This window comes from Eleutherodactylus coqui, chromosome 4 (assembly GCF_035609145.1).
Source record: "Eleutherodactylus coqui strain aEleCoq1 chromosome 4, aEleCoq1.hap1, whole genome shotgun sequence".
In the NCBI taxonomy this organism is placed as follows: Eukaryota; Metazoa; Chordata; class Amphibia; order Anura; family Eleutherodactylidae; genus Eleutherodactylus; species Eleutherodactylus coqui.
In genome coordinates, this window is record NC_089840.1 from 272,175,402 (window position 1) to 272,191,273 (window position 15,872).

The 15,872-nt window shown below is 45.0% G+C and overlaps 1 protein-coding gene across 1 annotated transcript in view; it reads right to left on the reverse strand.

The window, feature by feature from the left end:
• The window catches only part of LOC136626702 (zinc finger protein 420-like), a 44,438-nt gene that overhangs the window by 21,452 nt on the left and 7,114 nt on the right, over positions 1 to 15,872 (reverse strand). The window contains exons 3-7 of the mRNA XM_066601716.1: positions 9,261 to 9,440; positions 9,048 to 9,171; positions 8,901 to 8,965; positions 8,428 to 8,530; positions 555 to 1,453 (exon numbers count right to left, since the gene is read on the reverse strand). Coding sequence (XP_066457813.1) covers positions 555 to 1,453; positions 8,428 to 8,530; positions 8,901 to 8,965; positions 9,048 to 9,171; positions 9,261 to 9,440 — 1,371 coding nt within the window. The remainder of the gene's footprint in view (positions 1 to 554; positions 1,454 to 8,427; positions 8,531 to 8,900; positions 8,966 to 9,047; positions 9,172 to 9,260; positions 9,441 to 15,872) is intronic.

The window sequence follows — 15,872 nt, forward strand, 5'->3', positions numbered from 1 at the left end:
GGAAATACTCACCAACATGCTGCTACAGCTAATATTAAGCAATTTCTTGTGTTAAAACTAGTGAAATTACAAGTACACTGCTCAGTACTTCTTTGTCTATAGCACACCCTCCTAATTAACTGCATTATAGAGGGGCATTACAGAGAGGAGATCCTGCTCTATGTGTACAGTGTATGGTGATATATCAGGTAGGTCTATACCCACCAGCTCTTGTGTAACAGTACCTTAAAAATGAAAGATGGCAGAAGGTAAATGTTATAATAAATTATATGTAAAATGGTCAGAAATCGTGTTATTCCTCATGTATACACATGGCAGCTTATCCTGAAAAGTTGCCTGTAACTGTAGTTTTAATCATCATTTAGTGCGCTAAATTGCTTTCTCTGGTATGACATGTGACTTTGATTTTAAATTTTAGATTTTTTGGTAACATTTGTTAAGTGTTAAAAAATAAGATATGACATCTAACTTTTGTGAATTATTGGATGTATAACAAGAACTGATTTATAGTTATAACATTTCCCACATTCTAAATATCAAAAGTTTTTCTCCACTATGTGAATTAGCTCATGTGAAGCCAGGTGTGATTTCCGCTTAAAACATTTCGCACATTCTGAACATGAAAACGGCTTCTCCCCTGTGTGACTCCTCTGATGTCTAACAAGAACTGATTTCTGGTTAAAACCTTTCCCACATTCTGAACATGAATATGGCTTCTCTCCTGTGTGAATTCTCTGATGTGCAACAAGAAATGATTTCTGGTTAAAACATTTCCCACATTCTGAACATGAAAATGGCTTCTGCCCTGTGTGAGTTCTTTGATGTGTAACAAGAACTGATTTATTACTAAAACACTTCAAACATTCTGAACATGGAAATCGCTCCTCCCCTGTGTGAATTCTTTGATGTGTAGCAAGAACTGATTTACGGTTAAAACGTTTTCCACATTCTGAACATGAAAATGGCTTCTCCCCTGTGTGAATTCTCTGATGTGCAACAAGAACTGATTTCTGGTTAAAACCTTTCCCACATACTGAACATGAAAATGGCTTCTCCCCCGTGTGAATTCTCTGATGTCTAACTAGATGTGATTTATAGTTAAAACATTTCCCACATTCTAAACATGACATTTTTTTCTCCCCTGTGTGAATTAGCGCGTGTGAAACCAGGTTTGATTTCCGGTTAAAATCTTTCCCACACTCTGAACATGAATATGGCTTCTCTCTTCTGCAAACTCTTTCACGTTCAGCATTCCTTCTATAACTTTTATTTTGCTTTGCAGTCTGTGATGAATCAGAAGATAGGATCAGCTCAAAATGATCAGATGATGGATCTTTGCTGTGAAGAGTTGATGGCATATCTGGGATAATGGCAGACTCCTCATATGCATCTTGGGTAATACTTTGATCATCTGAAGATATCAAACATCCCTCTGACCTCCCGCTACCATCTCCTGCCAAGAACAAATGTAATTTTATTATTTTTGAATAATATAACCTGAAGGGCCCATTCACAGAGCCGTATACTCAGGCTGCTCGCTGTCCGTGTCAATCAGTGGGATATAACCTTTATTTCATGTAAGATAGGTAAGGTATAACCACTACAATAAACAAACACCACCAAGGGGAATATATCTCAGTAATATACACACTACTAAAAACTACTAAAAGAATTATCCAGCTACAGGTGTATTTGGTGGAACGGTTTGCTATTTGTGTGTGTGGTTAAGAAATTCCTGTTTACTGATCTAAAACTAACATAATAAAGTACAGTCTGCTGGCAGCGAGTAAAGAAAAATGGCAGTGTTGTAATTTGACTTCTCACAGTGGCGTCTCAAAAGAGATTTTACTTAAAGGGGTTGTCAAGTTACTCCCTAAATTAAAATAAAAAGAGTGAACTATTGTTACGCTACTGCGGTCACTGGGATCCATTGCTGTAGCCCCACTCTGGTTCCAGTCATTGCTGTGACAAATGATGTAAAAAAAATTCAGAGTACCGTGGCAGACAATGAGGATATGCAGAATCACTACTTGTTATTCAGGCATTGGCGCTCACATCCTGAGGAACGTGACACTGCAGCCTCTCATTGGCTGCAGCAGTCACCTGATTTCCTGTGACATCAGCTTTTACAACAATCACCGGGACCACAGTGGGTCTGCAGCGCTGGATCCCGGTGACTGTGGAGAAGTAAATATAGTTTATTATTTTAATACAGAGGGTCTTTATTGAAGTGGGCTTGTCCAGTAAGCGGACAGGCCCTGTAATATTTGTATTCTGATTTTTTGTAAATATTGAAAATGGTATTCCTAGAGAGCTAAAACCTGGTTTAAAGCCTTCCAAAGCACCCTATTTACCAATGTGGCAAATTTGGTGCAGATTGGTCCAGTTTTCTGACTTAGTATTTTTAGGTATTTTATTAGAGACCTTGCACTTAACATTTAACAAGCTAACAAATAGGTATACAGTAGCCTCGAAATTATATGACAATTATAGCTAGCAGTATAAACATCCAGATACAATCGCATAGTAATCATTAACCCTAAAAAACTGCATTCTAAATAATATATATCATTACTCGCTTCATCTAGTATTCCATCTGACTCGGACTGACCATGCCGGGTCTCTATAGATAACCAAGACGGTGTCAGTCAAAGACCTACCGAGCACAATTAACCTAGAAGAATTCTTTATAAACCAGTGTTATTTCTTCATTGAGAAAAAGAAAAAGAAAAAAAAAAAACAACAACCCAAATTGTACAAAACCATCAGAAGAACTCATAACAAAGCAAAAAGCCTCCAACCTTGCTACACACCCCAGGCTCTATTATTTCCCCACCACCACCTCTCCTACCTCTCCCCCATCCTTCCCCTTCTGGTCTCTTTTATGTTGGCGCAGCTCCATCCAAGAGCCACCGGTCGCAGCTTGGAGACCTGTGGCATGTCCTCCAAACCTCCCATGTTGCATTATATGCCAATCAATTAGTTTCATCCTTGGCCCTAAGTTCCTCCGTATGATTAATCTCGTCAAGGGCCAACATCCAACTAAAACACGTTGGTTAAGCGTGGGATTTTCAAATTTGAGGTATCACGGTTCTCATGGCCAGGATGAAAAAGCGGAGGATGTCCCTTTTACTGTCTGTGATAGAGGCCAGTAAAATTGAGAGAAGGGCCATTTTTGGGGTAAGTACCAGTGATCTCCTCCTCAGAGTATTATACAGAGCACCTATCTCTGACCACACACCTGCTATATCTAGGCAGGACCACCAGATATATATGAACGTACCCATCCCAACCAAGAACCTCCAACACCTAGGCGATGATCCAGGGTACATCCTGGCCAAGTGGGTAAGGCTCTAATACCACCTTAGTAAAAGCTTATAGTTTAACTTATGTCTACCCGAAACAGACACTTTATGGTTAAGGCCCTGCACCACTCCCTGTCTGATCAGGGGTGACCCATCTCCCCTTCCACCTAAACCGTACCTCTGGGCCCAGTAACTCCCTAGCTACTAAAAGACCATAAACCGCAGAGATTTCATCCCTCAAAACACAAAGGGAGGAGCATTGTTCCTCAAAGGGCGTGGATGGGGCAGTCAAAACCACAAGTGCGTCTTGCCCTTGTATGAAATGATGCATACGAAGATATTGAAACCACGCACCTGCCATGGGCCCACTGTCTCCCAGAAGCTTGGTTAATGTTTTAATTTCATCTTCCCACAAAATGTCTATTTTCCTAGGGGTGCGTATCCTTAACCTATCTAATAAAGGAAAAGACACTTCTTCCGCTAGGATGTCTGGATTCCCCACCATAGGGGTCCAGGGATGGTTACCAAGCCACTTTGACACACAAAGCCATCCCAGATCCTCAAGAGAGAACTCAAGAAAGGCAAACCCCTCACTCTGTCTCGCTGCTTGCCCCCTCTGAGCCAAAAAAGGCCCCCCACTCCACCTATAACCGAGGCTTGTTCCAGTTTAACCCAAAGTTTAATGGAGTGTCTATTTAGGAGTTTTGTTTTCCGACTTGTTGCAAATATGTTAAGAACGATAGGTGCTAGAGAGCTAAAATCTTATCTACAACCTTTAAAGCGTCCGATTTAACCATGTGGTGAATTTGGTGTACATTGGTCCAGTCGTTTGGCCATGCATACAGAGCAGACAACAGAAATTCACTTACATATAACATATACTTCTGCATCTTGTTATCTGGGTCAGTTTTTCCCCATAATGCATTCTGTTATCTGGGTCAAGGTATCCGTGTTCTGGATTCTGCTATGTGGCCATATATGTCTTCATGTTATGTATTCTGTTATCTGGGCCAAGTAATTCTGCTCTGCATTCCTTTATCTGGCTGTAGGTCTGTGTTCTAGATTCTATTATGTGGGTCTATGTCTCTTTGTTCTGGATTCTGTAATTTAGATAGGTTTCTTTGTTCTTTTGTTAGGTGCACTGTTCAGACACAATCTTCTGCTTCTGTGTCTGGCAGACATGGGCATCGTCCCGTTCTCTCTGTTCCCTGAGCTTATTGCTAGGTTGTGCTGCTTGAGTTTGTTGTTCTACAGGGTTCCAGGAGCACACCTGCACAGGTGAGGGTTAATTGAGCTGGCTGGGTGTGGTTGTTCTTGTCAGCCAAACTACTGGGTCTGGGTGTAGATATATACCCCAGCCCCTCTGCAATAAGGAAGCTGCATTTCCTCAGTCTTGTCTGCTGTGTGAGTAGTGTCTGATCAGCTTGCTGTGTGTGTAGTGTCTAATTAGCTTGCAAATTGCTGGGCGTTTGGTGTTCTGTGCTGCCTGTTTAGAATCTTGCTAGAGTAAGGACTGCAAGACATGAGGAGCCTTGTGGCAACCTTGCAGCTTAATTTCATTGGCCAATGTACAAACTAATCCCTCGCTTTTATATTCAGCTTTACCATCTGCCTTAGTGAGCGAGGTTGTGTGGTAAGGGAGTTTGTACATTTAATGTGTCAGTTCCACCTAGTATCACCCCTTGAGGGAGAGCAGGGCTGGGATTCCAGCATGGGGCTACCTTTATAGAGGCAATCACTCTGCTTGTAGGTAGGGCCTCGCTATCTTCCCTGCAGCACAGGGTCAGTTTCCCCTTCCGTGTTTTGTATTACAGTTGTTCCAAATCCCTGTCCTTTGGTCACATTCATGTGAGCCTGGTGCTTATTTGCCCACACGAACGTAACACATATTCTTTCCCTCCAGCACTCCTAGGGTTAATGGCTTCTGGCCTCCAGTTCAGCTGATGCACCTTTTCTAATCACCGCCCTATATAGCTGCCCTGGGCTTTTCAGACCTTGCTGCAGTGTTGTTGAAAGATTTGTTCCCATCACGTCATGTTCAGCCGCTGCTTTGGCAGTTACCTTGCTGTCTGCTTATGTTCTGTGTCCTCCGTTCGTGTACTCTGTTATCTGTTATTCCCGTTGTCCACTTCTCTGTTTATTCTTGTGAGCTTGTTTCTCCTTTGTTTCTGTACTCCCCGGTGTTGTTCTATAGAGATGAGCGAGCATACTCGCTAAGGACAATTACTCGATCGAGCATTGTCCTTAGCGAGTATCTCCCCGCTCGGAAGAAAAGGTTCGGCTGCCGGCGCGGGTGAGAGGTGAGTTGCGGCAGTGAGCAAGGTGGAGCGGGGGGGAGAGAGGGAGAGAGAGATCTCCCCTCCGTTCCTCCCCGGTCTCCCCTGCCAGCAGCCGAATCTTTTCTTCCGAGCGGGCAGGTACTCGCTAAGGGCAATGCTCGATCGAGTAATTGCCCTTAGCGAGTATGCTCGCTCATCTCTATTGTTCTATCTTTGTCTTATAGGTGTATTGGCCCTAGGGTTGCCACCCAGTCGGTGAACCACCGGCCTGGCCGGTATTTTTTCTTTACCAGCCCAATTACAGTCCAGTATTTTCAGAGCCTGCATTGCCCCCTAGCACCATTTAACTTTCCTCCGGCAGGGGAAACACAGACCTGCAGAGCCGACAGCTTCCAGGGCCTCCGATGATGTCATGTCATGTGATACCCTGTGTGGGAGGAGTCAGGGATCACTTGACCACGGGACTAAGTAAATGTGGGACTCTGCAGCTGTATGTGTGTGTGTCAGTAAGTCAGTATGAATGTAGTGGAGCTCTGTGTGTGTGTGTTGGAGCTGTTGGGTTCTGGATGGATGGATTGAGTGAGTGAAGCTGTGTGTGTGATGTGTGTGGAGGTCAAGATTGATGTAGTGGAGCTGTGTGTAGAGGTTAGGATTGATGTGGTGGAGCTGTGTGTGTGATGTGCGTGGAGGTCAGGATTGATGTAGTGGAGCTGTGTGTGTGATGTGCGTGGAGGTCAGGATTGATGTAGTGGAGCTGTGTGTGTGATGTGTGTGAGGGTCAGAATAGATGTAGAGGAGCTGTGTGTGAGGTGTGTGGAGGTCAGATTGATGTAGCGGAGCTGTGTGTGATGTGTCTGGGGGTCAGGATGGATGCAGCGGAGCTGTGTGTGATGTGTCTGGGGGTCAGGATGGATGTAGCGGAGCTGTGTGTGATGTGTCTGGGGGTCAGGATGGATGTAGCGGAGCTGTGTGTGTGTGATATGTCTGGGGGTCAGGATAATAGCAATAACAAGTTTTTTCCTGAATATTGTAATATTTTAACAAATCACTTGGAAACTCCTGTTCCGTAGAAGAATGCCAATGACCCTGGACTGACGTCACCACTCTTAGTGAAGGGCACGTTGCGTTCCAAGGGCCCAGCTCGATCTCCCGTGAGGTATACGCTTCGTTCCATACAGAACGCCTAACATGCATATCCTAGTACCTCCCGTTACGCCCCCTGTGATGTCACGTCTACTGATACTGGTGTCCGAAACGGCAAGGAGCAGCCAACAATGAGTAAGTAGCTATATAAATAAGAATGTATTGCACACTTGATTTATGCTTGAGAAAGGCACAACACTGTCGAAACGCGTCACAAATCTTTTAAAATAAATTATGGCTATTGGAGCCTTTCACTGAAATGGCTTGATGTTATCCTGGTCTATTGAGCGTGGAGATTTTTTCCTTTCATACTATTTTTGGATCTACCAAAGAGGCCCACCAACCCGCTGGGAACCATCTCCTTGGCGACTCTTCGGATAGCCCTGGATTTTAGAGGGGATTGGAATTGGCTAGAATATCTATACAAGGCAAACCAGGACCAAGAGGTGCTGGCAGGCCAGCTCCAGGGGAGCCCCCGCCTAGCACCGTTTCATTTCTGAGTAATGAAGTGTTACATTAAATGTTACCATCTCCTTTGCTGCTGTTCTAACTTTTCTTTCTTTGTGCTGACCTTTACACAGCCATCACTGCAGTAGAATGGAGCGGTTTGCTTTCTTCAGAAATCAGCTCAGTCCACCAACACAACAAACAGCTGATCAGCAGGGGTTCCAAGCCCTGGACCCCTGATAATCTACTGCTTACGGATAGGTCAACAATAATTTTGGACTGGACAACCCGTCACACTCCCATACTGGCACCATTCTGTGCTTTTAAGGCATCTGCTCAACTGGAATTTTCTGTTTTGGGGCGATGCTTAGTTTTATTCGCAATCCTCTATAGCATTGCCTTTTCTTTAGTGTGGTGCGGACTCATAGACTTCCTACTGAGCCCATACACTGATCCCAAGAGAGACAGCAATGACTAATTGGTCGCAGTGCTCAGATGAATGCTTCTGCCCCTTCAGTTTAGTGATTAGTTGGGGTCTCATCACCGGCCCCCCAACAATCAAAACTTGCCATGTGTCAAAAGCTTTTTGAAAGTTCAGTTCTCCTTTAAACGCCCAGCAGTGTTATATATATATATATATATATATATATTATATATAAAGACGAAAGCCCTCACTGACTCCCTCACTGACTGACTGACTCACTCACTCACTGACTCGCCACTAATTCTTCAACTTCCCGATGTCATAGAAACCTGAAATTTTTCACAAGCATAGATGATGTCCAAAATAGGAAAAGTAATTGGGTCCCAACTCGATTATTCAATTCTAAGCGTAAAAGAACTAGCGTCCAAATTTTACACACGTAATCTAATTCTCTCACTTCCTGATGTCATTTTATATAAAGGAAACGTCGCATGGCTACCTCCACGTTGTGTTTCCTGGGTAACGCAAAGAACCATGCAAAATGGTGAACATATTTTTTTCTTGGTATCTCTAACGTAACCACGACTTCATAATATTTTTCGTGTGAACACCAGAAAAACACCAGTACCAAATTAACTTGGGCGAAGCCGGGTATATCAGCTAGTCCCCTATAATAGTAATACACTTTCATCCGTGGTTTACTTGTATTTTAGCTGAATAGAGGGATGTACGGCTGAAGACCCGACAGCACAGAGCTTAAAGCACAGAACTGTGGTAGTCAGCGACTAGGGGGAATCTGGGATGTTCTCTGCATTCAGTGGTCACTCACCTGGGGGATCATCTGTAGGGATCTCATCCTTAATTCGCTGATCCCCCCTCACATGTGTCTCTGTAGCATCAATATGGAACAGATCTTCATCCGGATCCACAAGCTGTGAAATAAATATTGTAAAAGTCATCACACAGTTGGAGAAGTCGTGTGGGAGGTTTTATATGGCCAGAAAAGGTCATTAATTAGTATGAGGAGCCGGAATGACATGACAGCAGTAGTGATCTGGGCCAAATAGCTGCAGGTCTCCTGTATAACTCCAACCTGTTGCTTCTTTATTCCAACCAGAAGTCTCCAGAACCAGAAAATAGTGATAAGATGCGGAGATCTAATGTCTGCGGTCGGCTGTAATCCTGCCATCTTCAGCTTTCTCATTACACAAGTATCAGTCATATAATAAGACTGAACACAAGACCTTCCCAGCCGTCCTACAGACCAGAGGGGAGATTTCATGAGACCTTCTCTCCATCTACCTGATCATCCTGTGGAAGAAGAGGACGGGGACATCTCTCCGCTGCTGTTCTCTTACTGGATCTACCTGCAGAAAACACAGACAGCCACTGAATTCATTCTCTACATACAAATAATAAAGGCCGTGTGGATTTAGTCCTGTCCATTACCTGGTGATGGGGGGGGCTGGTGGTCCTCCATCATGACGTCCTTGTACAGATCCTTGTGTCCTTCTAAATACTCCCACTCCTCCATGGAGAAATAGACAGTGACATCCTGACACCTTATAGGAACCTGACAACACAATGATACCGTCATCACCCAGACGCGTTATACCGCCATAGCGTTACTGTATAATGTCCCAGCATTCCCAGCAGCGTCACCTCTCCAGTCAGCAGCTCAATCATCTTGTTGGTGAGTTCTAGGATCTTCTGCTCATTGATCTCCTCCAGTATCAGGGGGTGAGGTGGAGGCCCTATGATTGGGCTCTGGGGTCTTCCCCATCCATCAGACACCGGGGCCTGACAGCCATCACTAGAAGTCTTCTTCACTACCGTGTAATCCTATTTATGGGGAGATACATCCATAAATATCCCTGCAGACATTCCCAGAGTCCTTCATCTCTCCCGTCATATCATCTGGTATTAGGGGGGGGGGGGTGTCCGATTTCATGATAAAAAGAACTGAGCAATGTAGAGAAATTAAATAAAACAAGCTTCTGTATTCGATCTAATGCCGCCATTAAGATTCTGCTGGACTTTGTTTAATCGCCTGCAGTGATGACATCATGTTAACAACACGCGACCGCCGCAGCGGAAAACAGATGAAAGTGTAGCGTTTAACTGACCCGTAGGCTCTAGTGGGTTAAACCTAGTCAAGCAAAGCATACGTTTGACTACGTTTAGCCAGGTTTCTGCAGATTTCTTTATGGAATTGAACAGCGCAGCCGACTGCCATTTTGTGTCCAAGAAAAAAAATTTTAAAAAAAGGGTGGAAACATATATATATTTTTTACAATGATAAACGTATAGAAACACATGGCTGTACATTTCTACACACTTAATGTATACTTTTTTTTAGATCAAATACTTTACAAGGAAAAAAAAAGCGTTGAACTTTTAAACTCCATTTAGAAAAAACAATTTGCAGAGAAAAACGTATACCGCGCATGCGATTTAAAAAATAAAACATCTGCCTAAAATGCATGCGGTTTTACACGGTTTTCATGTATGTTTCCCGCATACAAGAATCGTACGTGAAAGTGCCAGAGTGTGTAGCCCCGTAATAAAACTTGTTTTAATCCATTTCCCACCATTGCTCGGTGTTTGTCTGAAACTGCTTTAAAGTGTTTTTTTCTAAAAACTAGAAACTTACCGTAAAATCTCTTTCTCATCAAGTTCATTGGGGGACACAGCTTTGATCTTGGTATATAGCACCTGCTGATTGGAGGTGGACACTAAGCAAACTAACGAGTTGGCTCCTCCCACTGCAGGTACTCAGCTAATCAGTTTTGTACACAAGCAGTAGGAGCGCCCCAGTGGGGCTTGTTACGGAATGGTAGTGCTTAAAATAACTTAAGAGGGCGCCAGTGTAACCTTAAACAAAAAAAGAACCCCTATCGGATGGGTACTGTCCCCCCCAATAAACATGACGAGAAAGAGATTTTACGGTAAGCTCCTCACAAAATCTAGTTTTCTCGTCTGTATCATTGGAGGACACAGCTTTGACCTTGGGACGTTCCAGAGCAGTACCCAAGGGGTGGGAAAATATAAGAAGCCACATGTGTAAAGAAACGTAATCTGCTCTTTAACCAAGACTAGCGGTAATGGGTGCCTAGGCATCCAGCATGCTCAGAGGCAGAACATAAAAGGGGCCTGAGAAAACCAAACCATCCCCCCACGGGAAACAGGCTCCCGACAAGAAGCTTCCAATGAGGCACCCGTTGACCAAGATATATGTGCTGTAACACAGCCTGAACATATGAGGTCTCCGGCACAGTAACCCTGCACTGCCGCGAACTGGTGCCAGTGCAAGGAACCCACCTCGGAAACCCAAGGATCCAACTGTGTTGTCTAGAGCATCAGCAGAAACCCAGGGCGACTGAAGAATGCCACTAGAGAAGGGCAAATTTGCGAATTACAACTGAGGCCACTTGTGACCGTCTCTTCTTATGGGACTAGACTTCATCAACGGAGGCCAAGATACCACATGCATTGAGGTAACAATGCAACAGGGTGATAACAACCTTTTGATGACAAAGAACTTCCGCCTGATAGCGCCTCTCGCTTAGAAGAGAGACGAGTAGACTGGGCGAGCTGGCCGTGACATCAGCAACATCAGAAGGGGGGTGAAACTTAAAGAGATGAGAGCCCTCTAGCAGGCGACCAAATTGAACGTCAGGGTCCACTGGAGTCCAGATTGTAAATACCCGGCTAGGCAGGTTGTCATAACGATAGCACTGCTGTTGAAGTGTTAGTAGCAAGCACCCCAGGTGAATGGATGGGAGCTTTCACTACCAGAGGGAATGGGAGATGGAGACACATGCTTTAAAAATACTATTAGTATCAGCCTTCTGAGATTGTGATAATGGCCACCGCCTCCACCTTCTGCATGAAGTGCACAAACCCTGAAGAAGTCTAGGCCTAGAAAAACAGGCGTTTGAGTTGTAAAGCCAGGGTGCTTCCCTACCACGATGTCACTGCCACCTCCTGACTCCAACTAAGCACCCTAAAACATGGCATAACTGCCAAATTACCCCCGGACGTAAGCCTCGCTGGTCCCTTGTGGAACCCTCTGAGTTGGGGTGGCAAACGCTAAGAATTGAAATCAGTATTATTGTATACCATTTCACGGTCTCCTGCAAGCAATCCTGTAGGAGGAAATAGCACAAGAGAGTCACAGCGTGCTACTAACTCCGTCTGATTAAATGTTTGTCTCCCGGACCATCCTCCTACCTGTGGAGGAAGGCTATTGTTGCAGCTGTATTGAGGCCTGCACCTTGCTTGCAAGCCAGACCAGGTTTTGGGTGTGTTCTTGCTTCTCCTGGAGCTGAGGGGTGTGGTAGTTGCAGGAGTGATGTCAGTCCTCACCTGGTGCTGAGTAGCTTGGCTCCTATTTAAACTGTGCTAGCATTGACCCCTGTGCTGGTCAATGCTTCAGTTGCCGCTGGACAGCGACGGAGGAACACATTCTGGCTGGAGCTCCTCTATTCCAGCTTGGTCCTTTTCTGCTTTATTTGGTTATTTGTTTTCCCTTTCTTTGGTGCTAGGGCTCCCAGGTAGGGACTTGTCAGTGGCCCAAGCACGAGTGTGGGCTCGCATCTATCGGAGCGATCGGCCCGCCGAGCAGGCAGGGCCCCCTCCCGGGTTAGGGTTTTATAGGGAGAGAACTCCCCTTAGTTTTATGTTCCTTTGCGCAGTTGTGCCTTTTTCTTTGTTTTGGAGGTTGCACTCCCAGTGGGACGCAACAGCTATGTGGAGAAATGCTGTAGGAGCGAAGTAGTAGACTGCTCTGACTACAGAGTACTCCTAATGGCAGCAGCCCAAACATCCCTAATAGAGTAGAATACGGGGCATATTCTGCCGCCAAAATTTAGGGTTAGCGGAGGACTCCGCCTAAAAAGGATCATTCATGCACCACCGACGACATGAGTGACCCACGTCCACACGGACATGGCAGACTGAGCTAACAGAACAGTCCTCCTACAAAGCAACAGATGTTGGTTTGGTGCAGAGACCGCCTCAAGAGGGAGCAGGCTCATAGTGGTTCAGCATGTCAGAGCTGATCGGAGTGGAGCTAGTAGATGAATCTACCGCCCCCATGCACCCTGTCGGAGGATGAACACCCAGTCTACCACTATACTTAGATAAAATAAGATGAGAGTCTGACTGACTGGATGTCCATCCCATATAGCGGCAAAAAAAAGCACATAGTGTGCGGCTCTGGGCGGCCCCAGCCCGTTCTACATCCTGTAAGTGGGGAAAGTGCTAAAGCTACCCACAAGGACACTGCAGACGGGCCAGCACAGGGATGCTAGCCATCAGGTAGGCTGCTCTGTTCCGGAGCGGAGAAAAGAAGCAATGTGTCCTTTTTGTGTACATGACTCCTTCCATACGGAAGGTACAATAGATGTCAGCAAGCCCGGAGTACTGCTGATAACCAGTCCAAACATGGCTGGATGCAATCTTGAACTACATAGAGAACGCACATGGCATGTGTCTCTAGCTTGTCGTCCTGGACATGGACACTGCGCCAAAGCTGCCTGCAGAGAACCACAGGGGGCACCCCTTAGTGAGCTAGCCGCTAGGCAAGGCTCAATCCGGTCTGTAACAGACATGAGGAGCGATGAGTCCAGAGACTCCCTGTGTGAGTACTCCTTCAACATGGAGGGTGCCACGGGTCTCAGCAAGGGCCGAAGCCATGCAGACAATTAGTTTGAACACTGTCGATTGTAAGACAAGATATTCTCCGGCTGGATGTAATCTCGTACTGTAGACAAAGCGCACATAATATGTGGCTCTGGCCAGCTCCTGTCCGGATGTCATCCTAGACATGGACACTGCGCCAAGCGGTGAGTCCAGAGACTCCTTGTGCGAGTAATCTTTTTATATGGAAGGTACCATAGGTCTCAGCAAGCCCAGAGCCATGCTGGCAATTAGTTTGAACACCGTTGTTCATAAGACAAGACAATCTCTAGCTGGGTGTAAATCCCGTACCGCACATAGTAGAAGATAATCCCTGTGCAAGTACTCCCATGTAGGCCCAAAATCATGCTAAGGTTGACCAGCAGCAATGACTGGCCGCTTGCCCTCCTGAGTAGGGGTAGATCAGAGAGTAATTATGCTCCGTTGACCTGCAGGAGGAGGTGGAGCCATGGTGCCTAGGAATGGGGCACATAGCCATTGGGGGGAGGGCACGAGCTGTGCAAGGAGGGGATACCAGGCTCTGCACTGTGACAGCCCCTCAGATATTTGTAGACAGCTATTAACCCCTTGAGTGGCGGGTTTCCTACCACCCTGTCGTGCCCACCAGGGCAGGTTTTTTAAAATGGTCTAATCATTGAATTTCAACTAATTTTGCAGTTGCGTCTCAAGAGCCATAACTTTTTCATTTTTCCATTGACATGGCCATATAAGGGCTTGTTTTTTGCGGGACAAGTTGTGATTTTTTTAAGCAGGGGGGAGGAAAAAAAGAAATGTGGAAAAAAGAAAAAAAGGGGCCATGTCATTAAGGGGTTAAATAATGCATTAACTTCCTTCTCTGGGTCATTACGACGCATGGATACCACGTGTGATTATATTTTTGATTTTTTACAAAGTAAAGGGAGACAAGTGTTTTTATAATTTTTTTAAATAATTTTTTTACTTTTTAAAAAAAAAATTTTCTTTTTTTTTCTTTTGTCCCTTTAGGGGACTTCCACAGAGACCCATCAGGACCCCTGATCACATTCCGGGGGTCCGATGGTGACAGCCCTTTACATGCTGCAGTCACATAGACTGCAGCATGTAAAGAGTTAACACAGCAGAGATCGGAGGTTTTCTCTGATCTCTGCTGTAAGAGCAGGTACCTAGTTGTCCTCTGACAGCTAACAACCAGCTCTCCCTGCCACAGAGACCATCGGCTTGCTTCTGACAAGCCGATGGTCTCTATGGCAACCTGTAAACAAACCAGTGCAGGAGATTGCCGGCATGTCGGCAATATCTTCTGCTGGTTTTTCAAAGCCCTTGCTTTGTTCTCTGTGGGACTGTGCAGGCAGAGCACAATGTCACAGCTTGTGGCATTGTGCTCTGCAGCTCCCATAGTGATACATAGCCCGGAAATCTTCCGGGCTATGTTGCTATGAGCAGTGGAGCTCGTCCCGGAAAATTTCCGGGCGTGCCACTCAAGGGGTTAAGTCTCCTCTCCGCCTTCTTTTTTGCAAGCTAAACATTCCCAGATCCTTTAACCGTTCCTCATAGGACATAATTTGCAGACCGCTCACCATCTTGGTAACTCTTCTCTGAAGTCTTTTTCACATGTGCTGCTGCTTAGCCCAATTCCTCCCATTCTGTATGTGCTTTCTTCATTGCTCTTGCCCAGATGTAGGACTTTGCATTTCTCCTTGTTAAATACCATTCTGTTAGTCGCCGCCCGCTGTTCAAGCTTTTCTAGATCTTTTTGAATACTCTCTCTCTCTTGTTCTTCCCTAGTGTTAGCTATCCCTCCTAGCTTCATGTTGTCATCAAATTTGATCAGTTTCCCATCAATTCCCTCCTCCAGATCATTTATAACACTGGGCCTAGGACAGAGCCTTGATACATTCTTCCACTTGGATGTGCAGCCATTTATGACCAGTATTTGAGTACGATCACTCAGCCAGTTGTGAATCCACCTAACAGTTGCCTTGTCAGTCCCATATTTGGTCATTTTTTTCAATAAGTATAGTATGAGAAACTTTGTCAAATGCTTTACTAAGGTCAAGATATACTATATCCATCGCATTTCCCTAATCAACCCAGTTGGTGATTCTGTCATAGAAGGAAATTAGATTTGTCTGGCATGACTTGTTTGTTACAAACCCATGCTGGCTCTGGTTAATTACTCCATTCTCATTCAAGTACTTACATACATGCTGTTTAATAATTTGTTCAAAGGTCTTTCCCGGTATAGAAGTCAGGCTCACAGGCCTGTAGTTTCCTGGATCCACCCTCTTCCCTTTTTTGAAGATAGGGACAACATTTACCCTTTTTCCAATCTTCTGGGACTCCACCTGTTCTCCAGGAATTTTCAAAGATTATGGCGAGTGATTCAGCAATTACCTCCGCTGCTTTCTTAAGTATCCTAGGATGTAATTCATCTGGACCTTGATACTTGAATTAATTTAGCTAAATGTTCCCTCACCATCTCTCTGGTTATCGATAGTCTGCATTCTTTTATTTCCCCAATAGCACAGGGAAGATCAGTTGAGGTTTCATCTACTTTCTGGGAGAAAACAGATACAAAAATAGCAATTTAAA